This window comes from Pomacea canaliculata, linkage group LG5, assembly GCF_003073045.1.
Source record: "Pomacea canaliculata isolate SZHN2017 linkage group LG5, ASM307304v1, whole genome shotgun sequence".
In the NCBI taxonomy this organism is placed as follows: Eukaryota; Metazoa; Mollusca; class Gastropoda; order Architaenioglossa; family Ampullariidae; genus Pomacea; species Pomacea canaliculata.
The window spans coordinates 616372-635135 of NC_037594.1; the positions used below are offsets into that span (position 1 = coordinate 616372).

Sequence of the window (18764 nt, forward strand, 5' to 3'; positions counted from 1 at the left end):
TTAATATGATGTAGCTTGATGTTTTTTTTCATCATTATTAAAAAAAAGCTAGCACAGTTTGAACAACTAGAAATACCTGTTGGTAAGGGCACGTGGTAGGACTGCTAACTCTAGTCTAGTAATCGGTAGATTTTCAGAACCAGCACAGTTTTATATCTGAAATTTTGGAGTTAAAACAGATTTTGAGGTCAAGGGTCACATAGTTTGCTGGAAATGTTATTGAAGTCACGTGAACTACTTATTTAAAGTTTGATCCTGTCGACCTTTCAGACATCACTCAGACAACACTCAGTTTGGATTATTTTATTGTTATTGAGGAACAAGCAGAGGCTGCTGAATCATAAAAGTTACGATGAGCAGTTCAGCTGGCTGCTTGAAGACAAGTCTGAGAAGATGTGCATCTTGCCGACGAAGTGACACGAACATCAGCATTTGTCTCTTGAGGACAGGAAGATGTCTTCCTGACTGTTGACGCCCCAAATGGTGCCACCATACTGCTCCACCATGGTTAGCAGGCCGCTGACAGGCACCCAGTCATCGCCTGCACACATGATGTCCTCTCTACATTATTCATGATGATGATTGATGATGATTGATGATTGATGATTGATGATTGATGATTGATGATTGATGATTGATGATGATGATGATGATTGATGATTGATTGATGATTGATTGATGATTGATGATGATGATGATGATGATGATGATGATTTAACAAAGCAGGCTGAGAATAAAAATGAAGAATATTATTTGTCAGTCCGTCCAGAGGCGTCAGACCTACCTGCAGGCGTAGTTCTGGTGATGCCAGTTCTGCGAAAAATCTGATCTTGGCTGTTCACGCCCCACACTGTCCCGAAGCCGGAAGTGACGTATTTTAGTTTTCCGGGAATATTTGTCCACGAACATCCAACAACGCCATTGTCGCCAAAAGTGCCTTCTCTATAGAAGATGTCGTCGTTTGAATTGACCCCCACACACCGGATTCTCCTGCAGAAATTTGCTTCAGTTCGCCATCGACTTGCAGCCAAGAAGCTCCGATAGGATTGTCTAGTTCTGCGCCCTCTCTGTAAAAGATCTGTTACACTTGCCACATTAACTTAGTCCCAGAGAGCGACTACAGTCATGTCGGTCCAAGTCGTCATGGTTACTGTCTTCTGCTGTCTACTGGATGACAGTCTACTGATAGGGAGTCTAACAGAACTAACGATAAAACACTTTATCTGGAGGCTGTGATCAGAGGAACGAATAAAAGGAGCGATTTAGATTGCTTATCAACCACTACGGGTGAATCTCCAAAATTTAAAATAATTTCTTCTTTGAGAGTTGTCTGTAGCCATGCTATTTGTAAACTGCTCCTCGATATACAAGCAAAATGAAAATTTAAGATATAACAGTCAAGAGATAAATAGAGAGAGATTTATAAAAAGAGAGAGGGAAAGTGATAAATCAGAAGGGGAAATAGGAAATAGTAATTTTTGTCTAGTTCAAAAATTGAATTATCTACCTAAAGGCTTGTAACAAGAGTTCAAGCATATTTCTCTAATTTCCTAACAAGTGACATTTTACTTTATCTAAAACTTGAAAACCCACTTCTCCCGAACACTGTCTGAGGCCTAGCGACGAAGCCGTCGAAGCACAAAATAAAAAGTTAGGTGTCAACTTCTCAATACTTTTTATTCCACATTTCCGTTACTGTCTCAGAGGATGAATAGCCAAAACATTTCAGTTCAATGTCAAGGTTTAGACAAAAATTACAATTTGACACACATATCTAAAGTAGAAATGTTTCGAACTTATGGCTCATCCCTCGTGAACCGTCCTCAACAGCTTTCTCAGCAACAAAGCCCTCGTGACGTAGTCAAGCACTTACCTGGTTAGCGCTGTTGACTCCCCACACCACCCCTGCCGGCGACACGGTGATGTGCTTGAGATTTCCATCCAACAGGACCCACGTGGTTCCGGATGGCTGCTTGGAGGTGATGCCTGCTCGGTAGAAGATCTGGTCGTAGCCGTTGACGCCAAACACACTGGTGGTGCCGACGGCGATTTGCTTGAGACTACCTTCCACCGGAAGCCACCCAGTGCCATCTGACCCCACGTTTCTGTAGGTGTTCTGACCAAAGCAAGATGACGTGTACAGTGTACAGCGAGTATAGTACAACCAGTTGTCATGTACGAGTGCCACTAACCTTCACTCGCTCTCAACGTGCACATTGTAAATATCAACAACGACAAGATGGCTGCCTTTTGGTGTTCACATCGAGTTAATTTAGTTTACTGAGCGAAAGACGGTTGACAGGACAACAGCAAGCACATCCTTCACACAAAGTACAAGTCCTGTCTGTGTCTACAACACGTCAGCTGTATACAACATGGCGGTGTGCAACGCAAATGACACAAATACAATAGCAATAACAACAAATGTTAACTCTCAAAAGTGTGAATCACCTTGGTTTCAACCTCAATAATATTTTGTCAAACAGTCCAGCAGAGTTAATATCATTTATTTACTCTGAACCATTTAGAAACACTTTCACTGTCTCGATCTATGGTCCTGCCTGAGCCTGGCCCTTGCAGCCAACAATGTTGTTAATATTTAACCATGTGCACCATAGTGATATTAGCAAAAGGGAACAAAGGCAAGCTCGGGACAGCTGCATCACGGGACAGTGCCAGACCAAAGCCAGCCAGCCACTGTACAACCTTATGAAGGCAAGTCAGTACAAACCTCAATATCTGACAGTATTTCGTGAACTTAGCACCCTGAACCATTTCTAGTACCCGTTCATTGTCCTGTGTAACCTGTGTCACTCAGTCTCCGTGTGTCAGTCTGTTTCAACCTATGATTGTCTCAATGTCTTGGATTGTCTGAGATGACACACTCTTGTCTGTGTGTCTCACTGTGCTAGTGTGTTCGCCTTACCTGTCGGTAGAAAATCGTATTACCGCTGTTGACGCCCCACACACCTGCCTGTCCGAGTGACACGTGCATCAGTTTGCCGTCCACCACACGCCACTGGTGTCCGGCACACGGCAACACCAACATCACAAGTGGCAGCAACACCAACATTCCTTCTGTCTGTTCTCGCCAAAGTCTGCAACATGTTCCGATTGTTATCAAACTTCTCTTGGCTTTGCAGAAGTGACGGACATTGTGATGTTTTATTTCCACGAAGAGACAGAGATGCTCACAAAAAAGCACAAAGATAGTCAGAAGAACAGACATTTTCAAAGATAATGATTAGGTACAGCGAATACAGTTGTTAGTAAGATTGGTTGTCACGAGCAGGAAGCTGTGGTCATCCTACTGACCGACGACCACAACGAGTGAAATCTGTATTTTGTAGCAAGCACAGACGCTGTGCACGTGGAGCGAATAGTCCACATCAAAACCTGAGGATGGCTTACTACTGATTGAGAGAAGGTCACGTGAGCAAGCCATGTAGAAATGTGGCAATAGATGTAAGAATGTTAAGTGCGAAGTGATGATAAAGTTTCACTCACATGGTAGACGATGGTCGACTGGACTGGCTGGTGCCGGCTGTTGAAGAAATGATGCTGAATGTGTCCACAAAGCTCCACTTATATAGGACTACAGGATGGGCCACAAAATCCCACTGGATCAGTGATTGTTGTAACTGTAATGTGATCTCATCAACTGAGAAACGCAGGGAAGCACCCGTGCACGTGTCCAAATAACATCCACAGAAAGGGGACAAATAAACAATAATAAACAGTGAGTAGAGAGAGAGAGGGGAGTAGACAGCACACACAGAGGTTAGAATATACAGTACAAACAGAGAGACAGAGACAAGAGTACAGTGCTGCCAGTGGATATGTCATATGGTAGACAGTGGAGACAGGAGGTAGACAGAAGGGATGCAGGGTACAGAAGACAAGACAGCCAAATCGTTGATGACAATAATGTGAGTCAGGACAAGTCCAGGGTCAGCCTGCATTGCTGTCGTCGTGGCTGCTTTCTGGAAAGAATTTAATTTGATTTCTAGTTGACCTCATATAAATCCCGATTGCACATCTCTTTGTCAGTCTGCATGTGTCATTGTCTGAGTGTCTGCCACAGACCTTCCACATTGGTTTCAAGCTTACCTGTCGACTGAGTGCAGCTCACCGTTGTGACCAACGTGTTCAGTGTGTGTCACACGCACAACAAGACGAGAGAAAACATCGAGAGGATCGGAGAGACAAAGGGTAGAGAGTCCACTGATGTCCTTCCTGCTGTAGGACTGGTGTCTTACTTTGAAATATTTTTAAAGAAACAAAGTAAATCATCAACATTGAAGCTGTTGCACATTGTGAACCGATGACAAATATTCTGGGTGGTGAATATTCGTTTCTACTGAAATTTTCTAATTGCAAAAAAAAAAACCGTTTACTTACAAATCTGTCGCATATTGAACTCTTTCGTTAACAGAACACACTAACCCTCACTTGCGGTATTTTAAGTTTTTAATTCTGCTACCCCAGTGTTTTCCATTTTGTTAACTTCTCCCTTGCTGCTGGAAACTATTAAATGCACGTGTTTCGGAGATCCACTGGACATCACCGCGGACACCCTTGTGGTGACCGAGAAAAAAAAAAAGAGAGAAAATTGAAATGGAAAAAGATAAAAGTCAAAGTGGTTGATACAATTCTCACAAACCTCGCGTTTAAATAAATATTTCAATTGTCCTCGGTATTCAGTGTTGATTCTAGTGTTGACAGCCTGTTTCTGGCGGTGAAAGTTTTGGTAGACTCTATCTTGTAGTGCGATGACACCCCACACCTCACACCCACACCCACACCTCACCCCCACACCTCCACACCCCCACACCTCACACCCCACACCCCACACCCACCCCTGTGCTGTCAGTAGGTGACGGGGACACAACCCACTGCCCTCCCACTCCGCCCCTCTCCCCACACACCTGATGTCACTAGGAGTTGAGTGCGAGGTGAGGTGTCAGGCGAGACCACCACCGAGTCAATAAACCAAAAGCTCAGGTGTAACAACACGTCAGGGGCAGACAAATCTACGGGGTCAGGTGCGAACGAGCTAAGGAGTTATGTCCCTTTCCCTGCTGTTTCTCTCTTCTGGGGAAGGAAGATGTTGATTTGTAGTTCTTAAGCAATGCGACAGATGTTAGATTTTCGTCTTTCTTACATATTCTCACATCACTTTATTTTCTAGAAAGTTGTATTTTTCAGTGAAATGTTCATTTTGGTGTTAAACCTATTCTGTAATTTTTTATGTATTTTTTTCTTTGAAGTTGAATGAGTGGGAGAAAAGTTAATTCAAAGTCTCGGTGCTTCGTTAGCCGGGTCACGTGGTCAAGTAAGACCAGCTAACCCCTGCTGACTATTGCGGGAGGAAAGTTGAAGCCTCACGAGTTGATCAAAGTGCAATACAACTGTTGTGTTCGCTAGCTTGTGATACGTGTTTACAGTTGTTGTCTTTACTCTTGAGAATAAAAGCTTGTAACTTTGCAGTTAAGCCAAGACTGGGAACTAATGCGCGTGTCTTATAAAAGCTGTTGGCATAAATAGCAGCTGATTGACTTACACAGGTTGTCTGCCCGTGAACAACGAGTGAGTCTTGCAGGTGCTTGCTGTACCAGCCTCATGACCAGCTTGACTACGAGGCTATGGCAGTGACAGGCTGGAAGTCTGGCTCCAGTTCTCTCGCTTTCTAACAGACTTTAGTTATTGCTTGTCTAATGTATGTGGATGCGAACAAACCCAATACTGTTTGTTTCTTTTCTGTCAAATATTGTGGATTATTTATAACTGATTGTAGATAATAGATAGTAGACAGCAAAATATGGCATGGAACTAAAATACTCATGTGTTTAGTTAATTAATCAATCTGCCGGCAGTTTCAGAACCTGTTGCGACAAAAGACCTGGTAGACGCGGGTTGACCTGGACTGAGGTCAATGTACAGTTTTGACAGACCCTTCCCGTCCATTACTCTCGTCATTTTTAAAAAGATTGTTAGTAAGTTCACACAAAGCTCATATATTATTGGTGTTATCATTATTACTAAACGAAAACAATGCATACGCATGCTGTGATCCGGTGACAAATGTTTTCTGACAGTACTTTACAAACCAGACCCCACTGGAGGCTCATCCCCGCCTGAGGCAAACAATGAGTCGTTGATGTAAATAAATATGATCCACGAAATGAGCTGCTGTCTTGTTTTTCATGGGATTTCGTACAGTCTGTGTGTTTTGAAAAGCATCTAAAGGTTTGAAATGTTACCAGCAGGTGGCTCAACATTACATTTGTTTGAAAGGTGTTGATAGTTAAACAATTTTTAATTGTCGGCCGCCAACAGGGAGAGGAATCACGGATATGTGAGAGCGGGATTGTTACAACATGCCAAAGGGATGAACAGAACCCAGCAAACAATGGGATGCTACAGATGGTAAACACTAAGAGCATTTCCCACAAGCCCTGAACAAAAACAAACGGCGCCCATTGCCCCAGCTGTTGTATATCTTTGTTGTCCTCTTTAATATTCAGAGCGAGTCTGCTTCGGATTCTTTACAAGAACAAGTTCAAATGGCAGGAAGAGCTTTAATTACAGGCACTCAACATTTGAAGTTTTTCCCCTCAAAGCTTCAGACATCAAATCACATTTTTAACTTTCATTCCTGTCGGTTCTTGGAAGGCGCTATGATAAGTACACTTTGGCAAATGAAGAACAAATAGGTTTTATTGTAAAAGAAAGACATTATTTCTCTGTACAGTATGTTTCACTCGTCCAGCTCTTCCTCACTTTTGTTGAAGTCGATGCAGGCGTTGTGACGACCAGTCATCAGACTGCTGATGAAGGTGGACATCAGAGGATCTGAGCGAAGTCACGAGACAGCGAACCCCGGGGCCTCCTCACACCCCCCGAGGGCTATTTAAGATGCAAGTATCAGTCAACCATCACTTGGCAACCCGATCTTGTAGCTGATACCACTCAGCATCTCTCGCTAAAACCCTCCCTGCTACTCCCCTTGCCTTCTGGTAAACACAAACATGTCGTCGGCTTTTCCTCCTCTACCCCCTTCTGTGTTTGTGGATCAGTTTTCTCCCGAAGCTCAGTAGGGGTGAGGATGTTCTGTTGTGTGTCTGTATGTCTGTGTCTGTGTGTGTGTCTGTGTGTGTGTCTGTCTGTGTGTCTGTCAATGTGTCTGTGTGTCTGTGTGTCAATGTGTCAATGTGTCTATGTGTCTATGTGTCTATGTGTCAATGTGTCGGTGTGTCTGTGTGTGTCTCTGTGTGTCTGTGTGTGTCTCTGTGTGTCTGTGTGTCTCTGTGTGTCTGTGTGTGTCTGTGTGTCTGTGTGTGTGTCGGTGTGCCTGCGTGTCGGGTGTTAGTACACACGAAGGTGAGAGACAAAAGCTGGCGGACAGTCAGCAGCTCGGATAACATTGCCGTCATGCAGATCACATTCATTTTGCTTGTGTCTTTGTACTTTTAGTTTATTTTCTCTATTTCCTCTTCTCTTTTTTTCAACCGTTAATTTATCCCTCCTTTGTGCATTCAGTTATTTTCTCTTTTCTTCGATTTCTTTCTTTATTTTCTTCTTTTGTTACTTCATATCTGAGTCCAATATTTTTTTTTTTTTTTGTTTCAGCTAGAGTTGACACCATAATCTGTTTCCATTCATTCACTCTATCCAATGCAAACAAAGAAATCCAAATTTTCTTTTTATTTCTAAACAGACACTTTCTGCCAGCAATGGTGGCTGACCTTTCTAGAGGTCTCACAACTACATCACTCTTTTATCTTTCATTACTTTAAAAAGATGTCAGCAGAAATTTCGTCTTTGAAGTATGTTCTACTTGGGTTTTGTTGTTGTTGTTGTTGTTGTTGTTGTTGTTGTTGTTGTTGTTGTTGTTGTTGTTGTTGTTGTTGTTGTTTTCGTTCTTGCTTTGGTGGAGGTGAAACTGGCGACGTGTATATGTCATCATTGCTGTTGACCCCCCACAGGGTGGTGCTGTACTGTTCAATCATCGTCAGCCTGCCGCTCATCAGGACCCAACTGTCACCTGCACAAGCGACATCAAAGTGATGTGCTCAGTTCCCGCCTCTCGTAGAGTAACAGAAGGAAGCACAAATGTAACAGGAGGCGAGAGTGAGAAGGCAGGAGCACTAGAGGTGTGTGAAAAGGCAGGATGGACTGAACAAGTGTCATCAAACGTGTGACCTGCTTGACAAAAGCTGTGTGTGAATGGCTTGGAGGCAAACATTCCGGACATTGCAACTAGATGATGATGATGATGATGATGATGATGATGACGACGACGATGATGATGATGATGAGGAGGATGTTGATGATGATGATGATATGATGATGGAAAGTCCTGAGACATGAGTGATACCTGTAGGGTTGGCCCTAGTGATTCCGACTCTAAGATAGATGTTGTTGTCCCTGTTGACCCCCAGCACAAATCCTGAGCCGGATGTGACGTAAACTAGAGCTCCGGGTACTTGTGTCCAAGAACATCCGATAATTCCGTTGTCACCAAACGTGCCCTCCCGGTAGAAGATGCGGTCATCAGAGTTGACTCCCCATACACCTGCCTCACCTGCAGAAATCTGCGTCAAGGCGCCGTCTACCTGACGCCAAGCGAGGCCCAGTGGACTGCCGACTGCTGCCCCCACCCTGTAAAACACCTGTGACACACTTCCTGTTACTTGGCTTTGTCACATGGAATGTAGCTGTGGAGCACCGTCTTGCCAGTATGTCTTATGTCACCCAGTCCACCAATCAACATTTGTTATCACGTGACGACAATAAACTGTATACAGCAGCTGTCACGTGGTCTATCGTTGTTTGCCGAAAGCTTGAAATCATGCTTCAAGGAACAAAGACCGTTGTAAGCGGTGCTTTGTGCATGCTGCTTTCCCTTACACACACACACTGCCTCTAGAGTCCATGGTTCTTTCCCATAATTAGCAGTAATTAATCTCTAGCTAAACATTACAGCTCGGCTAATCAATTCCCATCTAGTTATTGAGTTGTGTTTCCCTGTAGGTTTGTTAGTTTGTTTACTGTTAAGATAAGTATTGTTTGAGCAATTTTCAAGGATAGGTAAACACTTAGGTAACTTACACTTGTGATGTATATTTACACCGTATATTTACCACACATGACAGCTGGATGACAGCTGCAGACAACTCAGCCACCTGGCAAGACAGTCTCACCTGGTCATGATCGTTCACGCCCCACAGAGCACCTGAGGGAGAGACGGTGATGTGCCTGAGAGAGCCAGGTACACGGATCCATGATGTGCCGAGGGGTGGGTTCATCTTGATGCCAGTTCGATAATAAATCTCGTCCTTGTCGTTGACGCCGAACACGCTGTTGGTGCCCACATCCAGCTGCTTGAGTCTGCCTGGAACATTCCTCCAGCCCGAGCCCCTTGAGCTGGCACTGAGGTAGGTGCCCTGCAGACAGACAAAGTCTCTGTCTCTCCACTGTACAGGTACATTAGGTTGAACTAACTTACTATTAATGTTATGCTATCGTACTTACTGTAGCTATCATCTACACTACAGCAGCATCATCAAACACACCAACTCTAACAATGAGCGGTACTTCATGTTGCAGTTGATATTAGTGGTCACACAGAATGTGATACTGTATCTCATATTAGTGTTCACACAGAATGTGATACTGTATCTCATATTAGTGTTCACACAGAATGTGATACAGTATCTCATATTAGTGTTCACACAGAATGTGATACTGTATCTCATATTAGTGTTCACACAGAATGTGATACTGTATCTCATATTAGTGTTCACATAGAATGTGATACTGTATCTCATATTAGTGTTCACACAGAATGTGATACTGTATCTCATATTAGTGTTCACACAGAATGTGATACTGTATCTCATATTAGTGTTCACACAGAATGTGATACTGTATCTCATATTAGTGTGGATATAAATACTCTTCTAATTTAGACTCTACCTTTGCTTTCTTCTCTTTCAGGCCAGCCTACCTGCCTTTATGTGACGTGTCATGACGCTCACTTACCTCACGGTGATAGATGTGACGTGACTTAATGCTCACGCACCTCATCATGAAAGATGTGACGTGTCATGACACTCACTTACCTCGCGGTAGTAGATCTGACCCTCCACGTTGACGCCCCACACTCCAGACGGCCCGGTGGACACGTGGAGCAGTTGACCATTCACCTGCACCCACTGTTGGCCTTGACACAAGGCCGCCATCACCAGGAGACACAGCAGCACCAACACCGCCATCAGGTTCCACTGTTTACAGAGCAGGTGGACGATGTCATGTGACATCACAGTGCGACAGACTCCAACAACAGCTACATCTACTGAGGACTGTGTGAAAGGTGAACAGCACTCACCCTTTGATAAATATATTTATTGCTCTTTAATAGTTTGGTTTGTTTGTTTGTTTCTTTGTTAATGGCAGGCAGAACACGTCCCTGGTGCCACTGAAGTCTGTGTCCAGCCTCCCGCGAGTGTGAAGGAGGTGAAGTTATTCCCTGAATACCTGCGTGAGATGCTCATCGTGTGGAGTGCTTCAGATGACAGACAGAGAGATGAGCGACTGGTAGACAGACATCTACACTTCATGATACACAGTGATTAAAATTATCTGTACAATAACACATAACAACACAACGTGCATCTAGTGAAGACAAAGGAGGCCATTAGTCATCCAAAAGCCCTTCTCCAGTGTCAACAGGTAAATAAAAACATCAAGTACATACAGAGGCCAACATATCAAGAAATAACCAGATACATGGCGACAACAACGCCACGACCACAGTCGCGACATCTTGCAGTCGACCCCTGGTGGTGGCCACAAGTCAGACTGAAAACATGAGAGGAGCAACACAACTAATAAAACAAGTGTGTGCTTTCCTTTCGAAGACGAGAAGAATAAATAACTGCCTGTGAGTGACCGGGTACAGGGTGAGGTAGATGCTGGACACCCACCTACACCCACCTACACCACCTACAACTACCACAACACTACCAGTAATTTCACTTTGGTCGCTTGTTGCCCAGTGTGCACGCCAGCACCTACAGGAGTCCCGGAGACTTTGTAAACACTTGGTGAGAGAGCGCAGTCAACACTTTGTGAGGGAGACAGTCAACACTTTGTGAGGGAGACAGTCAACACTTTGTGAGGGAGACAGTCACGACTGTGACGTAGCACGCGCACGCGCTGTGACGTACAGAGGCGCTTGGTGAGGGCACGTCACTCGCCTTCTTCCCTCAAAAAGCTGTGTTCATCGTGTGAAAGGAGTCTAACACAGGAGAGAATAATAAAGCGAACATTACAAAACAACTAATGGCATTGCCACGTGTGTTCACTCCCACCGCTTATCGTCGTCGTCGTCTGATGCACACGACAACAGGCTCAAACAGTGTTGACAAAGAGTTGTGTTGTGTACGGTGTTGGAGTTGTCTTCGTACAGCCTACAAACATAAAGTGTGTACAACTGCTGTCCTACAGCTTTCCTCCACAGCCGTTGCAAGTCCTGGGACTTGGCTTCTGTGCTGGTTGACCGTTTCTTACCTTGCCTTACCTTGAGCTCAGGTGTGCTGTGAGAAGCAGCCTTCACCACCTACTGTACTCAGTAGGCAAAGACTAAATAAATACCTAGGCTGTTTCTTTCTTTATTGTCAGGTGTTAACTGCAGGTAGACGTATGAACAGACTGTACGACCGTTGTCCACGTGGACAACAATCAATGTGGCGGTCCGCTGAGGACAGTCAGGTGTACAGGTGTGAATACAGGTTACAGGTGTGCAGACCAATAAACATCTGGTCCAGCGGACCGCCAGCTATTGCTGGACACAATGCATTGAAATGTTGGTGTGTGAACTGTTGACAGACTGATACCATGTATGTTTATATAATATTAAATGAACATGTCGTCGTGTCATTGATCAAAATTAAATATCAATAAAATACAATTAGTCTTACAAAGTCACGAGGGATTTTATATCCAACGACCATTAATAACAATTTTGTAGAAATGTGTCTTGTGGATTAGTTATCGGAATAACGACAAGACACTTTGGTGAAACTCTTATCATGTTTCTCATTTTACGGAAAAATCTCACATTAAAAATGTGTGAGTGAGTGAGAGTATGTGAGTGAGAGAGTGCGTGAGTCAGTGAGTACATGTGTGAGTGGGAGAGTGAGTGTGAGTTAGTGCATGTGTGAGTGAGAGAGTGAGTGTGAGTACATGTGTGTCTGTGTGTGGTTACAGAAGACATGGGACCAACATGCGGTTTCCCATAGCAGCTCATGTAGAGTGGTGTGACGGACCAAGAGCTGTGTGTTGCTGTGTCTCAGTGTCCGGAACTTTGACAACCAAGCGGTGACACCTCAAACACTGTTGGCCCAATATTAACATTCAGTGAGTATCTGAGGTCAGCAATGAGCGCAGGGTGAGAAAGCTCTTGTCTGTAGTAGCCCTGTACAGGTGTTTAGAAGTTGATGTTTGCTTATCGACATTCGTGTCGACCGTAACATCACAGGAAGTAACAGCAATGACAAGCAGCTTCAGGACAAGATGACCTGCAGGTCCACTGTGGTGCCCCCAAGCCTGTTGTCAAAGCAACAAGATTCTCCATCACATCATCTCTCTCAATTAGTGTTTCCTGGAGCGTGACCACTCGTGTTTCTTGTAAGGCTTTGCACTCATTAATTTAAGACATTAGTGCTGAGTCATCTTTGACCTTCGTGACACAAAGTTTGAAAGATTAGTGCAAAGCTCTGTCATCCTCACTCGGTTCTATCAGTCCTTCATTCAGTCTCATCACTTTTTCTTTCATCTCTTGGCTCCACAGCCTCTCCCTAGGGAACAGGAACGGTCTTGTATCCCTTGTTAACATCTGTTCCAAGATCATTGGAACAGGACAGAGGGACTTGGCAGCCTCTTGTCGTCAGCAAATCGCCAGGAAGACATCACGCATCCTCTGTATTTGTGATCATGTGTCAGCAGGTGAGTTCTCACTGTGAGTTCTCTGACCCTGTGTTGACCTGTGAGTTCTCACTCTTGTAGTCTGTAGGTACCTGATGTCTGTCTACAGAACAATCGTCACCGCAACTCACTCATCTCATGCACCATTCACTTGATAAACTCTACTGACCGTCATCTTGTACTAGGCTGGGGTGGCCTGGGGTCACCCCTGTGTCTGTGTTAGGAATGTGTGTGTGAGAGAGAGACAGAGATAGCTTATGTCCCTATGTCTGTGTCTGTATTTAGCTGTAACTGTAGTACGAGCTCAATGTGCAGTTAACCTTAATAAAGTTGTATTGAATGTTTCACGCCACTTTGTTCAGGGAAGAGCAGCGGTGGGGGGTCGTGACCCGTAGTGCGAGGTTTAAGGTGAACGTGTGAACCTGTTACGTCACGTTGTACTGCAGGTCATGTTCACACGGGTGGTCAGAGTGACGTCATAACTGCCACCCAAGTTCCCACCTTCCCTGGGACCAAAGTTTGCGTTTGACGAGAAAAAGTAGAAACATTATAAGTCAAATAATTCATCAGAATAATTTCAAAAGTGTTTTTTTTTTCATATATTTAATTTCAGCAAGTGGTTTCACAAACGACTTCACTGCCGTGGTTCAGTAGATAAGCTGACACGTGACTGAGTGGGGCTGATACAAGTCGTTGCCGTAAGGGACGATGTGACGTGTATGGGCAGGATCACGTGACCTGGACAAGGTGCTCTAGCTGCTGTCTGACACCCAGATCTCACCCACTCTGTTGACACCCCATATGGCTCTGTTGTACTGATCTACCATCGTTAATCCTCCATTCACCCGAGTCCACCCAGCTCCTAAGCAGCAGAGAAGAAAGAAAAACTGTTTTTAAAATCAAACAACAAGAGTCATCAGCTGTTAGCATTCATGTGGAGACAACTTGTTGTTTGAAGCTGCTTTTCTTGTAAAAATAGTTGAAGACTTCAAACCTATTGAACTCGATACTCAGAATAAAGGGACAACTTTGGTATCGAACACAAGATCAAAAGTTGTACATCAAACATTTGATTTCAACAAATCTCTAATCTTTGTGAAGGCGGGTGGCACATTAACAGCGATGCTCGTGCTTTAGACGGAGATGTTAGAGATGGCTGATGGACGACATCGGTGGAGGTTGGAGTATCTCAGATGATGTTTGCCTACCTGTCCAAAGATTTCTGCTGACACCGCTTCTACGGTAAATCTCATGGTTAAGGTTGACTCCGAGGACGATGTTTGACCCGGAAGTGACCTGTAAAAGCTTTCCCTGAACTTGGGTCCAGCGACTTCCGGTTGTTGTCTTGCCGCCATTCGTGCCGTCTCGGTACCAGATGTCGTCTTCAGAGTTGACGCCCCACACACCGGACGGTCCTGCGGAAATCTGCTTTAAGCTGCCAGCAACTCTCTGCCAGCCAGAACCTGTGGGAGTCTTGGGGCTGGTACCCGTCCTGAAATAAATCTGTCCGATTTCTTTTATTAGCAGTACAAAACACTGAGAAAACAGTAGAGCCAAAGGTAATTCATTATTATTTACTTATGATTACAATTCCATTTAATACATTAATTTACATTTTGTTTGGAGAATGCATTGCTACAGAAAAAGAAACTAATAGTACTAATTAGAAATTAAAATAGGGTGCAATCATGTCCATTCAGATCATAGAAGAATGAAGGAGGTTGACAACAGTCTGTTGTGCTGCTCGTCTGTCTGCTAACGTGTCACATGGAGTAGCCAGGTGTTAGCAAATGTCAAAAGAGAAAGATGCAATGCAAAGTTGGGTCAGCATTTTAAATTCTGTTTCAAAAGGAAATTTCATGTCTCCCTGATCGTAAACTGTTTTAATACACATGGAAAACGTGGACCGACTTGTTCGAGGAATACTGACCATTGAATTTATACTGACGAAAACACACGCGTGGCTTGAATTGATAATCTTATTGACAAAAAATTAGTTTTTATAAGTTTTAAAATCGTTAGAGCTAAATTTCAACAACACTGAATACCAAAGTTTTTACCTACAGTGTTAAAATAATGTGTTCTACAAGTGGTCCCTCAACTAAAGTAGGGGTATAAACCCTAGGGTGTGTTTTGTGAGAGCAGACTGTAGAGTGGGAAATATCACTACATGTATGGGTTGCTTTGTCACCCAGGGTGTGTAGACTGTAGAGGGGTAAACATCACTACATGTATGGGTTGCTTTGTCACACAGGGTGTGGAGACAGACTCTACAGACACCGTGCTAGGACCAACTCACCTCGTTGTGACTGTTCACTCCCCAGACTGCCCCAGAGGGTGATACACTGATGTGTTTCAGGCTGCCTGGCAACTGAACCCACGAGGTTCCGGCAGGATTGCCAGACGAGATGCCAGAGCGATAGTAAATCTCATCGTGGTCGTTGACCCCAAACACACAGTCTGTGCCCACGTCCAGCTGCTTCAGCCGCCCCTCCACCTTCTTCCAAGAAAAGCCTTGAGAAATTGGTCTCCTGTACGTACCCTGCAAATATATACACACGTGTTGGTAAATATATAACAACACCAGAGGACATACAGCACGTGTTCACCATCTTAAAGGATGTTCTATGCTTGTGAACTAGGAAACACGCCATATCTTGACAGGTACACACATAAATACACAGTACAGCAGGATACAGGACAGTGGAATATAAATACATAGTACAGCAGGATACACAACACAAATATACAGTACAATAAGGACATGAATGACACGGTGTCTGCCAACTGCTGCGGCCATTTGAATGAATGTATTGGCTGATCGAGTGACAGAGGTGACTGAGTGCAACTTGCGGTGCCAATTTGATTTTCTATTATTTTGTTTGTGCGGGTTGCTGTCAGCCATCTCCGTGTCTTCTCGTTTCTATTTTTGTGTCTCGGTGAGCTGTACTCACCCATCTCTGTGTTCTGTTGTTTTATATTGTCTCGGGAAGTTGCACTCACCTCGCGGTAGTAGATGTCGCCATGCCTGTTGACACCCCACACGCCTGCCGGTCCGACGGACACGTACACCAACTCACCCGACACCCGCTTCCACCGCTGACCTTGACACGATGACGTCAGGGCCAGCAGAGCCAGGATGAGCAGCATTCCCAGAAGTCCCTTCTGCTTGAGAAGACATACACACAGTGACAAGTGCACTCGTATCGCTTGACATGAGGCGCCATCTGTCACACAGGGTAACACAGTGAACAGTGGACACCTGGTCTGTGATGAACACCTAGCACCACAGACCATCGCCAACTCTTCTGCTGCAGCAGCTACAAACACGAGGACGGGAGAAGATGACGAGAACAACGAGAGTGAGGAAAACTGAACGAGAACTACAGACGGTGCAGCTGGCAAGCATGTGGTACCTGCATGGGGACATACCCGACATAACCCGATGTACCCTCATGAAGGCCTTCTCGCACGATGATGAATGAATTTTGTTGCTGTTGCCACTTCGCTCAAATTTTAAATGAAGGTCCTTTTCTTCATGGAAGTGCATCATAAGACATAGACAAACACCATCCACCCTCACACACCCTCACACACACACACCCTCACACACCCTCACACGCACTGACACTCACTAGCACACCCAAACATACACATGACTATACCCACGAGCATCCACATACAAACACAACCTCAGCCTCCATACCTCACACACAATAATGTAATAATGTGATGGCATGATTCAGTCTCATTACATTTCACCCAACAAAACCAGAATACTGAAAGTAAAATGAAGCAGAAGCAGTAGAGTGGGGTGTGCTCTCACCTCACTTTAGCCAAATGTAAATCAAGAAGCAAAGGAACTCAGCTCCGAGGCTGGACTGTGTAATACAGAAATAGAACAAAACTAAAAGAGCTTACCTGTGTTTTACCTGTACACAAGTTTTCTGTGGACGGGATCGGCGATAAGTTTGTTTGTGCAACAGTATTTATCAGGTTCTCACCTGCTGTGGGCCGAGGGTAGCAGATGCTGCACCTGCCGTCTGCAAGGCTGTTACTTCTTCCAGCCTGCCACCCGAAATTTATTCTACCTGTGATTGTCGTCTGCAGACTTACGATCTTCCTCGTGAACACAAATATCAATAATCCCTGAGTTTTACAGACGACGGACTGCAAGTTATGTGGAGATGGAAATATGAAAGTTGCGGACAGACAGAAGATCGAAGTTTGCGGCATCGAGCTGTGTGCAGTCCAACACATGCAAGTTGCGGATCGAAATATCGAAACGAGCAGAAAAAGAAACAACTTGTTGACAAATAAATAAACGGTCTGTACAAACTAAATAATTCTGAGTATGTCATTAGGATGAAATCTATGTACAGGTAGAAATGAGAGTGATATACAGACAAACAGATGACAATTAACAACACAAGATGATGACGATTACATACAAGCAGGGGACATTGTTACACATCATGTGTCGATGGCCACCTTCCATATTTTTGTCATTTCTCTGTGACTCAGGGAACTGTGTGATTGACTCACTGACCAACAGTTCAACACTTCTCTACTTCTCGCTCTAGCAGCCGAGTCTTGAGGAAAACGAAACATCAGGAAAAATGGGAGAAAGAAAATAAAAATAAAAAAAATAATTGTAAGGGAAAAACCACAAATCAGAAAGGCAGCAGTTGTGACTATTTTATGACAGTTCATGTGATATTTTATATGACATTTTGAGCAGCCATGAAAATGGCAGACCTGAATTCTGTTAATAAACAATAAACATGTGTCGCGAGACTGTGGCACTGAAGTAATGATGTAGATATGATGTAGATACGATGTAGATATGATGTAGATATAATATAGATATGATGTAGATATAATATAGATATGATGTAGATACGATGTAGATATGATGTAGATATGATGTAGATATGATGTAGATATAATATAGATATGATGTAGATACGATGTAGATATGATGTAGTAATGATGTAGATATAATATAGATATGATGTAGATATGATGTAGATATGATGTAGATATGATGTAGATATATGATGTAGATATGATGTAGATATAATGTACAAAATGTCGCAGCCTGCTGTCTCGCTAACCTTGTAATAAGCTAAACGATTGGTTAACTGACTTACAATCTGCCTACATTGTACATGTCAGCAACAGAAAGACAAACTACAGGTTTCCCCAGTTGACTTTATTCTGTCAAAAGTCATTCCCTCATCAAGAGCCAGGACTCAGCTGCTTGTGTGGCAGCGCCACCTTCTGGCCTCTGATGATGTTCAGAGGAAGCAGAGAAAGAAGAACCTCAGACCGAAGAACTACAAACATGTGAACATTTCTATCTGTGGACATTTCACTTGTCGGGGAAGATGAAAGAAGTGATTTTGAGTAGTAGGCGAACAAATAACAACAAACCTGTATGATGCACGTGCGGAAAAGACTTTGAAATGACAGACCCTCTACAAATGATGGGTTTAGGGTCAGCCCCTGTAATGAGATGTTTTAAAGATTATTTCTGGCTGCTGGACCATTGTACAAAACTCACTAAACCCTCCGATGATCTCGCACAGAAACCTCCGTGACAACCCGGGGTTGGTGTCTCAGACTCCAGCAAAGCTACTTGAATGTAGGTCCACTGTCCTACAGATCGTCAACCGCCATTGTCAGCAATGTAGACATCTAGAGAGTTGACATACGTGTGACACACACAGTACACGTGATCTGTAGTCACGAGCTGTACACGTGGTGGC

The 18764-nt window shown here is 43.9% G+C and overlaps 3 protein-coding genes across 7 annotated transcripts; all 3 read right to left on the reverse strand.

The window, feature by feature from the left end:
• Window positions 1–288: 288 nt before the first annotated feature.
• On the reverse strand, window positions 289–4766 carry LOC112565256 (lectin L6-like). Its single transcript, XM_025240619.1, has 6 exons — window positions 4664–4766; window positions 3508–3641; window positions 2927–3098; window positions 1874–2116; window positions 785–1078; window positions 289–541 (listed from the first exon to the last, which is right to left on the reverse strand). Exons 3-5 carry the CDS (start codon window positions 3071–3073, stop codon window positions 878–880), a joined length of 591 nt encoding a protein of 196 aa, XP_025096404.1. The 5' UTR covers window positions 3074–3098; window positions 3508–3641; window positions 4664–4766; the 3' UTR covers window positions 289–541; window positions 785–877.
• Window positions 4767–7692: 2926 nt separating this feature from the next.
• Window positions 7693–11723, reverse strand: LOC112565223 (lectin L6-like). Of its 5 annotated transcripts, XM_025240562.1 has the most exons (6): window positions 10795–10845; window positions 10128–10289; window positions 9207–9449; window positions 8381–8675; window positions 7890–8047; window positions 7693–7847 (listed from the first exon to the last, which is right to left on the reverse strand). In XM_025240562.1, the coding sequence occupies exons 1-6, from the start codon at window positions 10828–10830 to the stop codon at window positions 7791–7793; spliced, it is 951 nt and encodes a 316-aa protein (XP_025096347.1). In that variant the 5' UTR covers window positions 10831–10845; the 3' UTR covers window positions 7693–7790. The 5 variants fall into 5 exon arrangements, with proteins under 5 accessions (XP_025096347.1, XP_025096348.1, XP_025096350.1 ...); XM_025240563.1 differs by lacking the exon at window positions 10795–10845 and adding an exon at window positions 11578–11723 and having other exon boundaries at window positions 7693–8047; XM_025240565.1 differs by lacking the exon at window positions 10795–10845 and adding an exon at window positions 11588–11676 and having other exon boundaries at window positions 7693–8047.
• A 1856-nt stretch (window positions 11724–13579) lies between these two features.
• Window positions 13580–17069, reverse strand: LOC112565149 (lectin L6-like). The gene is made up of 5 exons (XM_025240464.1): window positions 16915–17069; window positions 15997–16158; window positions 15293–15535; window positions 14202–14496; window positions 13580–13855 (listed from the first exon to the last, which is right to left on the reverse strand). The coding sequence occupies exons 2-5, from the start codon at window positions 16141–16143 to the stop codon at window positions 13746–13748; spliced, it is 795 nt and encodes a 264-aa protein (XP_025096249.1). The 5' UTR covers window positions 16144–16158; window positions 16915–17069; the 3' UTR covers window positions 13580–13745.
• Window positions 17070–18764: the final 1695 nt, after the last annotated feature.

What these genes read in the sequence shown, in the direction of transcription:
- LOC112565256 (XM_025240619.1), bottom strand. Translation starts at nt 3,073, where the DNA reads ATGTTGGTGTTGCTGCCACTTGTGATGTTGGTGTTGCCGTGTGCCGGA. An exon ending in ATACGATTTTCTACCGACAG is followed by an intron (nt 2,117 to 2,926) that starts GTAAGGCGAACA and finishes TGCTTTGGTCAG; the next exon opens with AACACCTACAGAAACGTGGG. An exon ending in GAGTCAACAGCGCTAACCAG is followed by an intron (nt 1,079 to 1,873) that starts GTAAGTGCTTGA and finishes CAAGTGTAACAG; the next exon opens with ATCTTTTACAGAGAGGGCGC.
- LOC112565223 (XM_025240561.1), bottom strand. Translation starts at nt 10,830, where the DNA reads ATGTCGCGACTGTGGTCGTGGCGTTGTTGTCGCCAT. An exon ending in GTCAGATCTACTACCGCGAG is followed by an intron (nt 9,450 to 10,127) that starts GTAAGTGAGTGT and finishes GTCTGTCTGCAG; the next exon opens with GGCACCTACCTCAGTGCCAG. An exon ending in CACTAGGGCCAACCCTACAG is followed by an intron (nt 8,048 to 8,380) that starts GTATCACTCATG and finishes TCGCTTGTGCAG; the next exon opens with GTGACAGTTGGGTCCTGATG.
- LOC112565149 (XM_025240464.1), bottom strand. Translation starts at nt 16,143, where the DNA reads ATGCTGCTCATCCTGGCTCTGCTGGCCCTGACGTCATCGTGTCAAGGT. An exon ending in GAGTGAACAGTCACAACGAG is followed by an intron (nt 14,497 to 15,292) that starts GTGAGTTGGTCC and finishes GAAATCGGACAG; the next exon opens with ATTTATTTCAGGACGGGTAC. An exon ending in CAGCAGAAATCTTTGGACAG is followed by an intron (nt 13,856 to 14,201) that starts GTAGGCAAACAT and finishes TCTGCTGCTTAG; the next exon opens with GAGCTGGGTGGACTCGGGTG.